Source organism: Salvia splendens, chromosome 16 (genome assembly GCF_004379255.2).
Source record: "Salvia splendens isolate huo1 chromosome 16, SspV2, whole genome shotgun sequence".
Lineage (NCBI taxonomy): Eukaryota > Viridiplantae > Streptophyta > Magnoliopsida > Lamiales > Lamiaceae > Salvia > Salvia splendens.
Genome location: NC_056047.1, coordinates 13,646,879 through 13,664,855, shown reverse-complemented (window position 1 = coordinate 13,664,855; position 17,977 = coordinate 13,646,879). Strand labels below are relative to the sequence as shown.

The following is a 17,977-nucleotide window of genomic DNA, read 5'->3' as shown; positions in this document are numbered from 1 at the left end:
CTTTTTTTTTTGGTCATTTTATTAAAGGACGATCTAAAATGATCTAACAATGGCATCAAACCCGAATTTTATTAAATGACCTATACAGATTAATAATGATCTTTTGTGTTTTTAGTTAATTATTAACCATCAGATCGCCTAATCTTAGGGCCACAGTTTGGCCTGCATTATTATTAAGATGCATTTTTGTTTTGATCATTTCCCTATCTATGCATACATATATAAAAGGAAAGTTTCGGGGAAAATAACAAGATTGTCATTAATATTTTAATTGATTTGATAAGTGTTTTTTATTATTATAATAATTGAGAGAATCTGAAGTGAAAAGATTTTAGTCGTTTTAGAACATGAACTGAATACCCATTTTATATATATTTATTAAAGGAATTGAAAATATTATTCCATATAATTATTAATGGAATTGATAAGATTTTGGGAGCTAATGACAATAGATTTTTTCTTCAGGCTCATTAGTATTAAGAGTGATAATCAAGATTCTTACTATTATTTTGCTATTCGTCTTTGGTATAATGGAATGCATGATGATGACGATGATGGCTGATTTCTTGAAGATATTTATGAAGCATTTAAGGAATGAAATGAAATCGATAAGTGAAGAAAAACAATTATAACACTTTATAAAACAGGAAAACATTAAAGAAGTGATAATTAAATTTATTATTGGTAGGGGTTTAAATTAAACTGAAAAAAGAATCATATGAATCGAATTTAATTATCAATATTACAGTTTAGAAAAAAAATTATCAACTAAGCTTAGTTTATTTTAGTTTATTTTTGTTACCGATCCATTTTCTATTATGTTCAATTTCAGGCACTCTTAAGCTAAATGATTGGAATTTCTTATCCATTTAGATTTACAAATTATTGAAAATATCATAACGTATGAACCACAATCTCCTGGCCATTCTTTGTTTGGTTTGTTTTTCATATCTCGTTTCCCTCAGATGCTACATATCTATACTCCAAAATTAAAGCATCAAAATTTACTCCAAAACTTTTTCACTTTCTCCATTTATTCGTCATAATAATAAAAAATTTTCAACGAACCTTTTCACTTCCTCATCAATTCATCATCATAATAAAAAATTCTATTCGACTCTCCCACTTATTACATAATTTTGTAACATTTAAAGTGGTATTTACGCTTTTATTTTATAACAGTTAAAGTCATTTTTATTTTATTTTATACTATTATCATAATATATCATTATGATAGTACTACTAATTTAATGTAAGAAACATTATCCAATAATGTAACGTTCACATCTATTTGAATTTAGTATATTAGCTGTTACTAACATGGTCACAAAATTTAAAATTAAAAAAAATCACTTCAACTTCCTCTAAGTATTACGAAAATAAATAGTTCATTTTAACTTCAATAAATTTATTAAAAAAATTCATAATGACATGTTCGTTATTTTCCCAAAGTTACCTCTATACATATATGACACGAAAGTTTTGGGAGAAATCACAAAATGCCATTATTATTTATTAAATTCATGTAATAACTTTTAGTACAAATACAGTTGGTGCAAAGTTGAAATTTTTTTGAGCAGTTACGATTTTTTACTTTGAAACATTTGTTAAAGTTAATGTCCTTTATTATTTTCATCAAAAATATATTTCAATGCGCCAGTTTACAAAATAGAAGTAATGACTTATTATTTGCTAGAGAAAATGTTACTATATCAATACATTTAATGGGGAGTTCAAAGAATATTACGTTATTTATGTAAATGCAACTATATATAAGTGAGGAAAGTGAAAAGGTTTTGAAATAAGATCCTTATATTTTTTGTGTGAACAATAAATAAGTAGTATTTGGTAGCTAGAAATTCATTCTCTCTCCCACCCCTTGGCGCCTGCCGTCGCGGCCTCCCCACAACGCACCACGCCTCCCACCGCTCCTCTCCTTCGCCACGGCTTCTCTCCCTAAGCCTGCACTATGGATGCTTTTACAAAGGTATTACAAATGTTATAATTGATGATGATGGTAGTTTCCATAATATGTCACCTGCAAGAAACTGGTTCCTTAAATCATGTTTGACTTCAGTCTTTCATTGCTTCTTTAACATGGAGGAAGTATTGTTCAAAATGGTGTGTGGTCTCCTTCTCTTACCTTTCTTTATTTTGTCTACTCTCAATATTATGTTGTTCCATGCATACAATGTTGAAGATTAAAATGTCATATATCATGTTCAACGCGAATATTGATCATCTATACCGATATAAAATGGAGATTTGGTGATATTTACAAGAATGTCATTTTAGATAAAACTTTTAGTATTGAAATTAAAGTAAAACTGTTATAGTTAATCATTTGTAATGAATAATTTCTTTATGTGCACATAGGCACGATCGCAAGTTGGCAAAGTGGCTTTTCATATTGTGCATTAAATTGAGAAAATTTAGATTGTACAGTTTCATCCATTAAAAATACCTTTTGAATCTTCAAATATAAATTGGGGAAGTGAATAGGCAACCAAAAAAAATACTCACCGTAAATGTTTCATTATGAATATTATAATAAAATAGAATAAACTCAATAATAATAGAAGAATAATATTAGAAGAAATAAGAAGAAATCAACTCCCTTCATTCTACCTAATTAACACACTAGTCTTCTCTTTATTTTACAACCAATGATAACTAAAACAACAATATGAAGGGTCAATTGAATCCAAGACACTTTTAAGCAAATTTTATTACACTATGAAACAAAATAAATATCTATAAATACTATTCACACAATAACTTTTTTTTCAATAAAAAATTCCAACAACAACAAGATATAAAGATAAGAAGGATGGTCTTGCTTCATAATCTCCAGACTAACAAGAAATGAATATCGCCAAATTTGGTTTTGAAATTAGTGAGTATTTTGTGGAATTCTACAGTCATGAAATCTTGCGGATTGCGATTTTCAATATTGTACTTCTTGCACAATTTTATATCATGAACTCTTGTGTATTGTGATTTTCAACGGTGCATACGCAAAATTGTGATTGCACTGTTCACCAACGCAAATATTTTCTGAAAATGCAATTAATAATATGAGGAAGAAGATAGTCAAATCCCAAAATAAAAATGACATGAAAAATTAAATTACAGTTACAACTTTTTACAATTAATGATATGAGAAAGAAAATAGTTAAAATTTCAAAATAAAATGGCATGAAAAATTAAATTACAATTACAATTGTTTTTGCAAAAAGTAGTAATTGTAATTTAATTTTTCATGTCATTTTTATTTTGGGAGTTTGGCTTTTTTTCCTCCACACATTATTAATTGTAAAAAGTTGTAGGTATAATTTAATTTTTCATGCCATTTTTATTTTGGGATTTGACTTTTTTTCCTTATCTATTACTACTATTAATTTCAAAAAGTTATAATATAATTTAATTTTTCACGTAATTTTTATTTTAGAGTTTTGGCTCTTTCTTCCAAAAAGTTCTAAACTCACTACTAAAGTAGTCATGGACTCATGGTGGAGAGAACCATAGGCTGATGATCCAAAGCATCAACCACTTGATTTGATTTGCTTGACTTATGCTTGATTAAAACTTGGAAAACTTGCAAAAATTCAACCCATTTGGCATGTCGAGCGTTGAGCTTCTGCTAGCACATATTGGAGGTATTTCAAAGCTCATGATCAGAATATAATACAAACTCTGTAGGTAGGAGGTAATGGCTCCAATGGTCCAATGCATGAATTGTTGCATAAAATTCATTTTCATAAGTGGAGTACTTCAGCCTGGCATCTTACAATTTCTTGCTAAAGAATGCTATCAGTCATCCACCTTGGCTTAGAACTGCTCCAAAGCCTAATCCCGAGACATCACATTCAACCTCAAAAATAACAATGCACCTAAAAGATTGTCGCAGGAGTGGGAGGTTGAATTGGCCATTAAAGTAATGAATTTGGTAATTAGTAGTATAACCTAAATCCATCTATATATTTTTATGCTAAAACTTCTGGAGTTTGTGATTTTATGAAGTACGTATATTTGTTTGTTTATATACATTACATGTATTCGAAAATGGATATTCTATTAGGTAATTGAATTAGGAGGAACGAAGCCTTCTTTCAAATTTTGAAGACAACTCATTGCCTTGGCTAGGTTATGTTTTTGGCCGGTGATTCTTATGTTTTCGGGTTGAAAAAAACTTGTTATTCAACTACAAATAAATAATGAATTTTGTAAGAAGATGAGTCCCAGAAACCGATTTTCTTATGAAAAATCTTGAAATTATTTGTTGCCAGTAGATTTTTATGCAGGCTCAAAATTCTTGGACTTTCTTGAATACTTATTCTGGATTTGTAACTAAAAGCATAATACCTGTTGGCAATTGAAACTAGAAAAATAGCATATAACTGTCCTACATTGGTGTTAAAAGAAAACTGAAACTAGTATATAAATCTCATGGGTCACTCCTCCTATCACCAATTGGTTTAGGATGGAACCCATGGATTTCTATCATGATATCAGAGCGGTTCACCAACTGTGGGTGAAATTTAACTGACCCGGCAGTATATATGGGGTAAAAACTGAAAAATAACTGACCCAACAGTATATTTGGGCTTAAAATTTGGGCCAGTGGTCCAACCGATCGGAAAAAAATTGGGCCAATTGTCCAATCGATCAGAAAAAAGTCCAACCCCTCTAAGTTCACCTTGAAGGGTTTGAGGGAGGGTGTTGGCAATTGAAACTAGAAAAATATTTAACTGACCCGGCATTATATTTGGACTAAAAACTGAAAAATAACTGACCCAAGTCCAACCCCTCCAAGTTCACCTTGAAGGGTTTGAGGGAGGGCGTTGGCAATTGAAACTAGAAAAATAACATATAACTGTCCCACATTGGTGTTAAAAGAAAACTGAAACTAGTATATGGGTGTTGACAATTGAAACTAGAAAAATAACATATAACTGTCTCACATCGGTGTTAAAAGAAAACTGAAACTAGTATATAAATCTCATGGGTCACTCCTCCTATCACCAATTGATTTTAGGATGTAACCCATTAATTTCTATCAATACCAACACTTGGTTTTGCTGACGTATTATGATATAGGTGTACATGATATGGAGTAGTATAACTTCGATTGCTTTATTTACGTTATGATTCTGCAGGCAACGGAAATGATGAAGGTTACCAATCTCATCATTTGGCGGAAGAAAGAGAGGGTAAATGAATATGCGAGAAGCTAAATGATGAAGGTTACGCAATCTCTTATTGCGTAACATGAGTGTGGTCAAGCTAGTATTCAACCATATTTAACAATCGCTCCCTCGAAAATATGCACTCTTTCCTCTTTAGTATGTCCTCTAATAATATGCACTTTCTAATTTTAGAAAATCTTTTCTCTCTAATGAGGTGGGACTCATTCTCCACTAACAATACTTTATTTACTTTTTTTCTCTACCTCTCTCTCTTACATTACCAATTTTACATTAAAACTCGTGCCAATCAAAATCCATATTCTTTGGGGATGGAGGGAGTAGCATAGTAGTACTTAAATTGCAAATTAATTGGTGAAATTTACTATTTTTTTTATGTTTTGTACTCCTACAAATTAGAATTTAATTTAGGGTTGACAATTCATAAGTGTCAAGTCATTATCAGATTACAATGCTATTAGGTCAAGCACATAGACACAATTTGTTAAAGATATGCCCCCACACACAAACTCAACTTACGCAGGTTCAGAAAACACAGAACTTGATAGCAAATGGAGTACAATACATTTTGTGTTAACACACTTGATAATCACTCAACAATATGATAAGTTCCTAATTTACATAACATGATAACCATTCAACTCCTCGACTCAAAGCTGACTGATAATTTAAATAGAAAATATTTCTAAGAAAAGTTAAATAGTAGTACAAATTAAAATATCCGTAAAATATTTTAATTAATGATAAAGGGTTATATAAACCCAATACAAAAACAATTAAAAGTTCATATCATCGTAACTAATGGAATCCAATTGACCGCTGATTATTCATAAGATCCTTTCAATAGGCCAGAGTCTGTTTATTTTTTTTAAGACCGAACTAGGTACCTGATCTTTCACTTTCGCATATAAATGGTACCTAATCTTTATTTTATATCGTTTTTGGTACTCAGTGACAAAAATAACTCTAGGTACCAAACATGTAATTTTCTTGTTATGGAGGATATTTTCATAAATTTTAATTAAATAGTATCAAACATGTGATTTCTTTTTTCTTCCTTTCTTATTTCTTTTTTTCTTCTTTAGTTCTTCTTCTTTCTTTTTTTCTACATTTTATTCTTTCTTTTTAGTATTTTATCTTCCTTTCTTCTTTCTTCTTTCTTTTTTTCTCCTTAGTTTATGTTTCCTCTTTTTCTTCTTTCTTTTTAGTATTTTATACATACATCTAATTGCATTCACAATATAAAACAATCACAAAATACCTAATTAAATTAATTATTTAAACTAATTAAATTAATTGAATATTTTTAATTAAATTATTTTTTACTCATTTGAGGGTTGAAACACCTAGCTAACACAATTTTAAATTTTTATTAAGGCTATATTGATTAGTAATTAATTTAATATAATAATAATAATAGTAATAGTTTTTATTATATAATATTATATTATTTAATATTTTAATAATTATACTATAATTATTTATTAATTAATTTTTAGTATTGTAACAATAATATAATAATAATAATAATAATAATAATTAAATATAATTATGACTATAATTTTATTTAAGTATATTTGAATGATCTGAAAAAAATAAATAAATTATTTATTTATAACATCACAATAATAATATTAATATCAATTAATAATAATAGTATAAAGAGTGAAGAGAATGAGAGAAGATATTATAACATCATTTTTGGTACTAATTTTGTGTGTGCCCAAAATATCCTTAATGACACAAATGGGAAAATGTATTTATATAGAGGATATTTTGTGGTGATAATTGCATCAGGAACCAAAAATGTGATTAATATGTACCAAAAATGATACTATAAAATAAAGATCAGGTACCATTTAATGTGCGAAAGTGAAAGATCAGGTACCATTTGTGCGGTTGACTCTTTTTTAAACGGGGCTAACCACAATTCTAACTAACGATGTTAAAAAAAAAAAAAAAAAAAAAAAAAAAATTTCTAACTAACGATGTTTTAGTTATGCTGTGAATTTTAGCAAAAGCATAATCAAGATAAACTATTCCATTTCTCAGCATTTCCATCTACACCAATAGAGCCCCCAAAAAAGCAATTTCATCTAAAAACGTATCATAAAATCGTGATACTGTTTCCATGTATCAAATTTGTTACTACAAGATATGCTGACAAGCTTACGATTCCCTAATAACTGAAGCGATTTTTCATTCTTAAAGAGGAAAGGCAGTTTTAGGCTTTTAGCTACGAAGATACATGAATGCTCATGGAGATGATCACCTGCAACGGAGAAGAAGTGTGCCTAAAAATGCTTAGCTCTCCAATCGACTTTAAAGTTCCCTTCATCCTCATCATCATCACTGGACAAGTCGTCATGGCTGGAATCCTTGTGTGTGACTTCCTTACTCTTAGGAGTAATAGCAGATCTGGAAGCACTAATCTCGAGCTTCTTCCTTCTTAACATCTCAACCCTATCTACGTAGTTCCTATGAATCAAGAAGATAGCTAACATTGTTAGAGCTACAGGGCAGGCTCAATAGACTTGTATCCTAATAAAATAGAGTAAATAATTTACCTTTGCTCAACCATCTCCTCCTCTTCAATATTTTCAGCTGCATCAAACTGTAACAGCAGCAACAATAATATGTCAATGGCACAACTCATCAATGCACATAACATATGATAGGGTCGTTTCAGTCTATGAATTTGACTTCAAGATTATGCATTTAGTTTACTGGAGGGCGAGAGGGTGGAGGCTTACCTCTTCTTCCTCCAAACGATTATCTATCTCCTGTAAATCATCTTTAATCAATCTCTCGAACTCCTTATATTCATCCCTGGCCATTTTGGTGATTAACTATATGTTAGTTAAACTGAATCGTGAAAGACATATAGTTAATGGAGATGCAAGAGCAAAATGGTGCTCTTCAACAAACTCAATTAATGAAAACCAGTACAGGTAGTTACATTCAGCATAAGTTACACGTGTCGATCAAGAAATTTCTGGCACTAATTTCAGCAGAATTCTCACGTAAATCACCCAAGAAAAAGCCATCATTCAGTTTACTCTGACAAATGCAATAAGACCTGTCAAATGGTTCATATAGGAGGGACAACAAGTGAAAAATGTTCAAAGAATGCATCATATAGTAACTTCAGTCACCAAAATACAAGAAATGGAAAATGACAAACAAAATCCCATAAAGAATTATTTAAGTGTACTAAGATGAAGAGCGCTAAACAACGCAATTTTTGGTTAGTATCCCAAGAATTAAGTAAGCAAAGAAATGCGAGGCTTTATCAAAAAAATCATGACGATATCTTAGTTTAATACACTTAAGGCAATAATGCACCACTGCTATATGAACAACCTTTTGAATTAAATCAAATTTTGCGATTCCCAATGGTCAAACCTCATTTTAATGCAGGATTCAATTACTCAAGTAAAGTATATTCTAAAAGACCACCATACCATGAATCATTAATAATAACCAGAAACTAAAAAAAACCATAACAGGACTCACTTAACATCAGGCTTGACAGGTGTGATTCCCCGTGCACGTAATTCAGCATCTTTGTCATCAAAAAATCCTGCAGGGAGTGCTCCTTTGGCTTGCTTAGATTCTAATCCAGTGGCTGGTTTTGACACCTGCCTAAAATCATTGGCAGCCTGAAGCCCCAGTTGTCCCACGTCCTCAGTTATAGCAGTCGATGAACTGTTGATCCCATTGCCTGAGACAGAAGCCTCAGCAAGTTGGTTCTTTACAGGCACAGAATCCTCCACTGAATCCGGGTTTCCAAACTTCCTGGGCTCCCTTTCTAAAAACAAGGAAGAAAGTTACATACAGTTTATTGGCAGAAAACATTGTTTGATCAACATAATCTAGAAAGCAACAAGAGTCCAATCCTCCTTTGAGAATTTAACATGTTCTGCATCAGTTATTAGCATTAAGAATCCTTTCTCATATAAATCATATGTTACTTCATTGGTTTGCATAATATGTGGCACACAAAATGATTTCTAGCCCATCATCAATCAAAAATTAAAACAGCTATCCATAGCTTTCAATGCCAACAAAAGTAGATCTCAACTTGATGTCTTGATCAGAAGCCAGAACAGTCAAAATGTCAATAGCTTGTACACAAAAGGTTGTGTATCCATTCAAAGTAAAATATTAAGCCTCCCCTTGGTTACAGATGTAAAGATTAAAATACGAAGATGCCAAATACAAGTATACTATTCACTTACTTTACTAATGGTCTGACGCTGAAAGAGAAATCATCAAAATTCCATAAATAGATACTTACCAATTTTCTGTCTCTTTGTATCATGATCATCAAAAAACCCAGGTGGCAGAGTAGATGATCGTTGTTTAGGCAAGGCAACAGAAGGTTCAGGTTTAGCATTCAAATCTCTGGACGACTCAGGTTTAGGCTTTGGTAAATCTTTAGCAGACTCAGATTTAGCATTATTTGCCAGATTTTTTGCAGCAGCACCACTGGCTTTGTACTTTTCAACAGCCTGAACAAGCAGAGAAACGATGAAGGAATATTCAAGTGAAAGTAACTAGTATGTATATTTTAATAATAAGAAGCATTACTTCTAAAGGCCCAGAAACTATGAAAAGTAAGAGAGAAATATCCAAATTATTGCAAGCTGATTGTTCTCAGGCAATGTTAAATCGAAATGCAAATGCAAAGTTGTGTAAGAGATGAAATATTGATTTCTATATCCCGTATGAAATATGTGTATAGAAGAAGGTTTGGAACAAAATCAAATCACATAGAAGCTGACATCCTAATGGATAATGAAGTGAGTACATGGGATTGAAGATTTTCAACCATTACTCTTGCATGGTGAGAAAATAAAAGAGGGACCGAGCTTCCTCGAGAGATGTAGAACAAAAAAGAACTATGTAATTGTCTTCAATTTCTCATCCTCCAGTGGACAAGTCAAACCTTAATCAACTTAAGACCTAGTATTACACAAGAAACATCAAACACTAACCAACAAAACCTTTAAACCATAAAAGTATCTCAATGCTCCAATATTAAGTCCTATACATCCACAAACCAGATACTGAGTTCCACATAAGACTTGAAAAGCGGGAGGTTCACACTTTCTACCTTTTTACCCTTGAAATGGTGCTTTGAGGATCAATATCTCATAAAGATTATTCAGAAATTCACTTCATGAAGCATAACTTGCTTTGCCAATATATAAAATGGTAGGTACGAAGTTAAGAACATCAAAATGCATGTTGATGCCATATGATATTACAGGGTCAAGCTAGAAGCACACATCATGCTTATATCACAATAGTTATTGTTAGCAGTAACATGCAAACTTCACTGAAACAATGACCCGGCACGGTGCCCCCTCTCTTATGACACTCAGACTTCAGCTCAACTAAATTTTTTTATATTATTAATTCATCAGAACTCTATATCACAATCACAATAGTTTACCTCGTGATGCTTGCGAGATGCTTGGTGTGCAGGCCAAAGCTGCTCAGATTTGACGACCACATCACAGACTCTACATATGGGTTGATCATGTTCATTATACCTGCATTACAAATGGCAAAGGAAGTCATTTTAGGGAAATTAATAAAATAAACGTATATATATTTTGTAACCCAAAGTTCACTATCACTTAAAAGCAGTTTCAATCAAAATATTCCTAAAAACTATGGAAAATCCACAATGTCTTTACTCTGCAAACAGAACCAAAGGACTAGAATGCAAGCTCACCAAATATTTTCAACTTTCTCTCAACAAAATAAGTTAGTACGACGTAACTCTGCATCACTAAAATAAAAAAATCATAGATTTCACAATATCACCTAATCTCCATGCTCGAGATCAAAATGCAATTGGACAAACCCTGTAAATATAAGTACCACTGAATCTATTAAGTGTCTAAAGTTCTTCATATTCTTAAGTAATACACAATCAACACAGTTGCAATTTTGAAGAAGTGAAAAATAATCCAGGGCTTGATGACAAAAGTACTTGATTTATCAACAAATAATCCACGCATTAAAATTACACAACCAAACCCGCATTCAAATAAAGCATACGCAATACCTTACAAGCGGAGAATCAATCCGTTGCTTTTCCTTTTTTTGCGCGCTCAACTTCGCTCGAAACGATGCTTTCTGCTTCGCTTTTGCATCCATTCCTAATAATTCTTTACTTTCACCAAACACTCAGTACAATACAATACTAGCGCAAAGTTTCACGCTAGGTCTCTGGTTTCCCTGCCAAGAACAATCGTATCACAATTTCTATCCAAAAGTTTTGCACCTTTCTGTATGTTAGCTCTTCTCAATAGGTTGATACCGCCATTTTTGTGACAGCAAAAAAGAGTACCAATTCCAAGATCAATTTGAAATTAAAATTGTACCCTTTGGAGCTAAGATGCTAGACTTGGTTTTCTGTAAATAATTAAATGCGGAGTGATAAGAGCATACTCGGCGGCGGCGAGATGCGAGAGGGCGCGCTCCTCTATGAGGAGTCGTCGGGAGAAATTAAGACGAAGAATGAGAAGACAGCCGGAAATTGATGAAGAAAGGGGGTTTTACGATTTTGGTTGCAAACAGGCCTTGCCTAATTTTAAAGATGCAGGCAATTTAAGTATCGGGCCTCTAATAATTAAAACTTGGTTGATTATAGCAATAAAAATATTTGTATTATAATTATAAGAATCTAAAAATATACTACTACTACATAAAACTTCTGTATTGATCGATTCTAATGATATTTGATTATTAGATTTTTGGATTTTGATAATAGATTTTCAAATTTTTGAATTTTTATATACATTTTTAAGCTATTAAAATTTTTCATATCGGATCAAATTTTATAGTTTGAATTTCGAATTTTTTTATTCGGACTCTCGGACCATTCGGATCGAATCATTTTCTTTTTTCATGGATTTTAGATTTTTGGATTGGATCAGAGTTGACAAAAATCTGATGCGAAATTCGAATGATCACCATTAATTATAAATCTTTGAGTAAATAATTAAACTATTTAATATTAAGTAAATAATCTTCATTACAATATCATTAATACAACACCTACTAGTACCACACCGCTCACATTGGCACTGTGGGTGGTGTACCACCGAAGGTGGGACGCAATCACTATCAAAGAGAAGTATAGTACCAAGTATAATGGGGTACTTCATCACGAGCCATTTAAAATTTAAAAAATAGTTGTATATATTTTTATTCAGCTTTTCATTTATAAATACACTACCACATGACATTAGACGACCACGATTTATCTTCATTTATAGTCTTCATTCTAAAATTTGATAGTTCTGATGTCAGAGATATTGTTGTTCATTTGATGTTATCCATTGATCGTGTAGTGGAAAGACGGATGCGATGAATGGATATAATTTCAAAATGGAAGCAAGCCGTCGAAGAAATCTAAGTATATTAAGATTGTAATTCAAAATTACATGCCATAATGTACAATTGTTGAGCAACCAATTTTAATTTTTTTGGAAAATATCAAATTTAGCCAACCAATACACCCTAATATTTAGAATAATTTTAATCAGATAGCATCAAATAGGTGTGTTTCAAGTTTAAAAACAATTGAAAGTTCTCAATCGTGAAAAGATGATCGCACCAGTAAACAAGTAACTTCTTTTATTTGTCTATTAACTTGAAACAAAAATAGATACAATTGCTGAATACAAAATATGGTGCTCCCAACAAGTTGATAGTGTTAAATTAAGTAAATAAAATTGAGTAAATAATTGCTAAGATTTAATTTATGTGTCTCTTTTTCTCCTGATGAAAGCAATATAACCTCATTGATCAGTAGAATTGGAGGCAGCAGCAGGTGCCACCCAATATTGTTTCATTGCAATCAGTATCTTCTGAGGAACAAGAGGGCCATCTTCATGATCCACCATTTTTACATCCCATCTCATCCCTCCCGCGATCTTCATCACCTTGTTTATCACGTCCACTTCATCCCGCACGATCACCATCCCTTCCGGCCTCAAAATCCGGTCCATTTCTAGGAGTATGTCTTCATATTCACACCTACATTGTTCACATCTGCTTTCAGTATGCTGCATATCACACACATGCGCGATGTTCAAGTGTGAAGAGAAACTAGCCGTGACTCATGAGTGTGAGCAACCAATTTTATCCAATCAAGACTAAGATCACAAAACTTGTGTCGCACTTTAAGAGGGGTCGAAATTTTATCAACAATAAACTGCCCTATATTTCACGTACGACATGATACGTGTGAAGACTACTTAGGAGTGAGCGTGCTCAAGGACATGTTATCCCTTTCACTTTGATTCATGAAATTACTGAATTGCTTACTTGTTATTATCGTATAATTTGAATAAGCCGCTGGCATGAATGAGGTCATACGTCCTTGGATATGTAGAGAACCCTTCACACCTAAAATACAAAGAAAGAAACGTATAATGAGCTTCAAACTCAAGGATTCTTACGAATAGGGAAAAATCGTCCATTTATTGGGAAATGCTGATAAGCGAGAAAAAGGTGGACAGACATACCAGTCATGATACATGCCGATCAATCCTCTCTCATAGATGACGCCTAGAGTTTTTTCAGCAATTATCGGAACAACATTCATCACCCAAAGCTTTGATGATTCCAAGGCCGCAGCAAAACCTCCGAGGCCAGCATTCATATCCATAATGTTTCTGTATCTTGTGGTGCCGAGCAATCTAATACTCCTTTTGTAAGCTGCAACGTGCTTTTTCCAAAGCTTACTGTCCTCTTCGTATGATTCAGGTGTGACTCCCGGAACCTCACCATTGCGTACCCGAGGTGGAACGTCATAAAGCCGAGCTGGAAACTTCTTCAACTCTCCTCCTGCTACTTCAGTAGGACTCTCCACCTCCGGGAAGGGAGTTACACACGTCTCCATTTTCTTATACCTTGAGATATGTGACGGAAAAGTAGAAAAAGAAAGTAGTTAAGTAAACACTCATATCTAAAAGCACAATTAAAATGAAGCATATCACACATTCTTATCAGTGTAAGGATGCAACAGATGAAGCGACAGGGGCATTATAAAGCTACAATAGGGAGAATCAAACAAACATCAAATGGTGAGGTAAAAAGTTCATGATATGATTAACTAACCACAAGTTGTCGTCATCTGAGGCTTCACAATAGATAGCCGATTTTCTTTTGCAAGACTTGGCATTGATCTTCTTCCTAAAGATAGCAATATCTCCTTTCTCGTACTTCTTCTCCCAGCAAAGGCTTTTGGCCAAATCTTCTATGCTTGTTTGTTCGGCCTCCAAATCTTCTTTTGTCCTTTTCCACGTCTTATAGTATGTTTTCCAATTGATCGGAGGACCAGACAAGACCCAGTATCCACCAGGTCTAAGAACTCGATCAACTTCCTTCAAGTACATGCCATCTGCATATCAAAAAACAAATCAACTTTGACCAAATAAATTACTGCATCCGTCCACAGCCTATTTGCCACAATCAATTTATAGCAACATTTTAAAATATCTTTGTGAAAGCTTACAGTCTGTGAAAATTTCTTAGCAGCAAGTTATAGAAATCATACTTAAAACACTTTGGAATTGTTAAGTAAAAGTGTTAAAAGATGCATGTTGAGAAGAATGTAACTTATAACTACTAAAAGACATTTTCCAGCCTCCATTTTCCCAAATGTATGCTTGATCATGTGAAATACTTTTGCTTAAATGCCAAATATTCAAAAATATATTTCCTAATTCACATAATATCATAGAACTAAGATACTTAAGAACACCTGGTTTGAGGCATACCATTGGAAGCCCATTGTATTAAGCATCTCGAACATTGTGCCATATCAAACGATCGGGGCGGGTAAGGAAGCTTTATGGATCCAAGCACCCCGATAATTGCTGGCACGCCTCGCTCCAATGCAAACTGAACCTGGGCCTCGTGGTTGTCCCTTGGTGCAAACGACATTGGCAGCACATTTCTCTTCAGCATATAAGCACCCCAGCTAGCAACCTAATTGAAACAAAACTGATATCAATGAACTGATTGTAAACCATGAAAACCTTATCAAGGCTTAGAAATATAGGCATCATAGCGAGTAAAGCACCTACTCCGACAATAAGGACTAAGATTATGAGTTAATAAAACATGGCATAAGAGTAAAACAAAGGGGTAAAATAGAGCATACTCCGCAACCGGTGTCCAGAGCAGTTCTGACTGTGCCATCAGCTATTGGAATGACTCGTGCAAGCTCATCTATATATGCATCCGCCCCTTGAGGAAACATCGTCCCACCTCCTGGAAATTTGAATACATTACCCTGATACTCAACCCAGTTCTGGTTAGCCTTCTCAACCGTCAAGCTCTTAAAAGGAACATTAGAGTAATAAACATAGTCACGGCTCTTTGGCCAAGGGAAAGGGGTCGTGTAGCCATTGGGCGCCGGGATCAAGCAGCGCAATTTCTCCTCCTTCGGCGGGCAATGCCTTTCTCGATAAATCATGTTCTCCCTAGGGAATTTCATGGCCCGGTCTTGCTCTTGGCAAGGAGTGTAGTCAGTGAACTTAGCATCACATGGCTCAAACACTTTGGCCTTGGGCTCGGATGATTCGATAGGAGCCACATACTTATGGTGGCTCTCGAAGTCCAGAGACGGGGAGACATTGCAGTTCACCTGCTGCTTATTCATCTCCATAGCGTAACCATCGCCTTTACCAAAGCCACTCTTCTGCCACACTCCCAACAAGTAAAAGAAGCAACAGAGAGCGATGACAACAAATATGGAAAACCGACTCCTCCCTTTATTTCCCGAAGAATGAACCTTTGGTGTTGTTGCCATGTTTTTGCTCAGGACAGCATCAAGAAACTACCTAGTCCCTACCATGTATCAAATGTCTATGAGTAAACATTATGCAACAGATCAACTTAGTAACTCAGTGAATTGAATCAACTACAAGGATTTAAACAAAATAGATAAGCTTTTGGATAATGATCCAGCTTTAATTCGACTTCAAGAATTACTGGTAAACTGCCAAAACCTCAAAACCATCTAGAGTGGCAGCTCCAATACAGAATACACAACAATCCAAGCATGTAAAATAATGATTAGATTAGATCTGAGTTCGAAAAATGCTATCTTGGACAAGAATAAGTAACTAAAAAATCACTGTTACTGCAAAAGCTAAACTAGAACAAGCCTAGCTCAAAAAAGGCCCAAGCAAATCCCAATCAGATCGGAAAATCAAATGGGAATCATGAATTAAAGCAAGAAAGTGAATTTAAAGGAAGCTTCTTTCAAGAATCTGCTTAAGCTCAAAATTGCAAGTACCTGAAAACAAGCAAGAGGTCCCCCTCTTTCCCTCTCTGTGTATGTCTGTAAACTGAAGCTGAGAAAGATATTTTTAGCATAAAAACACACTCACTCACACGCAGAAGGAAAGAAGAAGTGCGATTACAGAGAGGTTGGTAGGGACACTACCTTGTTAAGTAGAGCAACGAATTGGCGGTCTGTGGGGCACACTCGGCTGTCTGCACCATTCATAATTGTATTTCAATATTTGAATTTTTTTAAATTTGTTTTAAACTCACCGACGCTCCAATTGTTAAGGGTGGATTCTTTTACAAAAAATTTAATAATGAAATACATATGCAGTAAATTAAGGATGGATTTTATGATAATGTACGTGTGTGTGTGATTAATTACACTAACAGATCAATAGAATTACACAGTGATTTTCGTTTGATCACATGTCAAATTGCTGCAGACCATATCTATGTATTGATTCCCATGTTACTATTACAAAAGGATCTACTAGTATTCTTTTTGGCTGAGGATTTTAGGTAAACATTACTGCAAATTCAATATACTATTCATAGTATAAAGATGCTAGATTTGTTATTGCAGTATTCACTTGAGTGTTTAAGACTAAGTTTTGTTACATGTAAACTCTAGCAAATTGAAATTTAATTCCTGTACAATAAATGTATATATCTTGAACTAGACAATTTTTTGGTAAAATAAGTTAGTTAAACTAAAATAATAATATTTTAATTAATAATCGAATATTGGATATCTTAAAGATGAATAAATAATTAATTGAAAGATGGATATGTTTGAGCTTATTTCTCATCAAAGTTTAATTAAGATCGAGTCGAGACACAAGCAAATCTATCATACGGTTGAAAGCAAAGCTGGCATAAGATTGTTGACGATTGATACAGATTTTTGGTGATGGGATTGCTCAACCCTACTTAAAATCGTCTATAATGCAAGCATCAATTAAAACAAAATAATATATATATATATATATATGGTCGTGATCAATTGAGATTTTTTTAAGCATAATTAAGAATTGATATGCATTATCAGCCACTCATTTTTATTAAATGAGTGATCTAGAATTTGCCACATAAAAAAATATTTTTAGACTAATTCATTATGAAAAGGCAAAATGTTAATTGCAGGGAGGAGACGATTCAGATCCCCAATCTTCCAATCCAGATTCTTCCGACGACGAAACCGAGGCTGACTCCTTCTCCGCCGCATCGTCTCCTTCACCACCGCCTGCAGGTACGGCAGATCGTTGATCTGCACTTCCTCGCATCTGTTGCCTTCTCCTACGACGCGGCGGAGCTCTTCCTTTGCCGCCGCCATCGCCGTTGGGTGGCGGAGGAGCTCCACCATCGCCCACTCGATCGTGCTTCTCGTCGTCTCTGATCCGGCGAGGAACACCTCCTGCGGTAAATTGAATCTCAAATTCGAT

The 17,977-nt window shown here is 33.7% G+C and overlaps 2 protein-coding genes across 4 annotated transcripts; both read right to left on the bottom strand.

Moving 5' to 3' along the window:
• Positions 1-7,297: 7,297 nt before the first annotated feature.
• LOC121772364 (zinc finger protein 830-like) lies at positions 7,298-11,812 on the bottom strand. Of its 3 annotated transcripts, none has more exons than XM_042169436.1 (8): positions 11,676-11,812; positions 11,290-11,462; positions 10,669-10,768; positions 9,508-9,721; positions 8,724-9,018; positions 7,961-8,036; positions 7,775-7,821; positions 7,298-7,685 (listed from the first exon to the last, which is right to left on the bottom strand). In XM_042169436.1, the coding sequence occupies exons 2-8, from the start codon at positions 11,379-11,381 to the stop codon at positions 7,502-7,504; spliced, it is 1,008 nt and encodes a 335-aa protein (XP_042025370.1). In that variant the 5' UTR covers positions 11,382-11,462; positions 11,676-11,812; the 3' UTR covers positions 7,298-7,501. The 3 variants fall into 3 exon arrangements, with proteins under 3 accessions (XP_042025370.1, XP_042025369.1, XP_042025368.1); XM_042169435.1 differs by having other exon boundaries at positions 11,609-11,810; XM_042169434.1 differs by having other exon boundaries at positions 11,290-11,810.
• A 1,037-nt stretch (positions 11,813-12,849) lies between these two features.
• Positions 12,850-16,689, bottom strand: LOC121772158 (probable methyltransferase PMT14). The gene is made up of 7 exons (XM_042169155.1): positions 16,543-16,689; positions 15,403-16,091; positions 15,017-15,227; positions 14,355-14,637; positions 13,760-14,146; positions 13,560-13,640; positions 12,850-13,268 (listed from the first exon to the last, which is right to left on the bottom strand). The coding sequence occupies exons 2-7, from the start codon at positions 16,051-16,053 to the stop codon at positions 13,031-13,033; spliced, it is 1,851 nt and encodes a 616-aa protein (XP_042025089.1). The 5' UTR covers positions 16,054-16,091; positions 16,543-16,689; the 3' UTR covers positions 12,850-13,030.
• Between the last annotated feature and the right edge of the window lie 1,288 nt (positions 16,690-17,977).

Bases quoted from the DNA above. Each gene is read 5' to 3' on its own strand.
- LOC121772158 (XM_042169155.1), bottom strand. From the start codon at position 16,053: ATGGCAACAACACCAAAGGTTCATTCTTCGGGAAATAAAGGGAGGAGT. The intron at 15,228-15,402 runs GTATGCTCTATT...TGTTTCAATTAG, and splicing joins CTCTGGACACCGGTTGCGGA to GTTGCTAGCTGGGGTGCTTA. The intron at 14,147-14,354 runs GTTAGTTAATCA...ACATATCTCAAG, and splicing joins TCAGATGACGACAACTTGTG to GTATAAGAAAATGGAGACGT.
- LOC121772364 (XM_042169436.1), bottom strand. From the start codon at position 11,381: ATGGATGCAAAAGCGAAGCAGAAAGCATCGTTTCGAGCGAAGTTGAGC. The intron at 10,769-11,289 runs GTATTGCGTATG...TTTGTAATGCAG, and splicing joins ATTGATTCTCCGCTTGTAAG to GTATAATGAACATGATCAAC. The intron at 7,822-7,960 runs GTAAGCCTCCAC...CTGCTGTTACAG, and splicing joins ATCGTTTGGAGGAAGAAGAG to TTTGATGCAGCTGAAAATAT.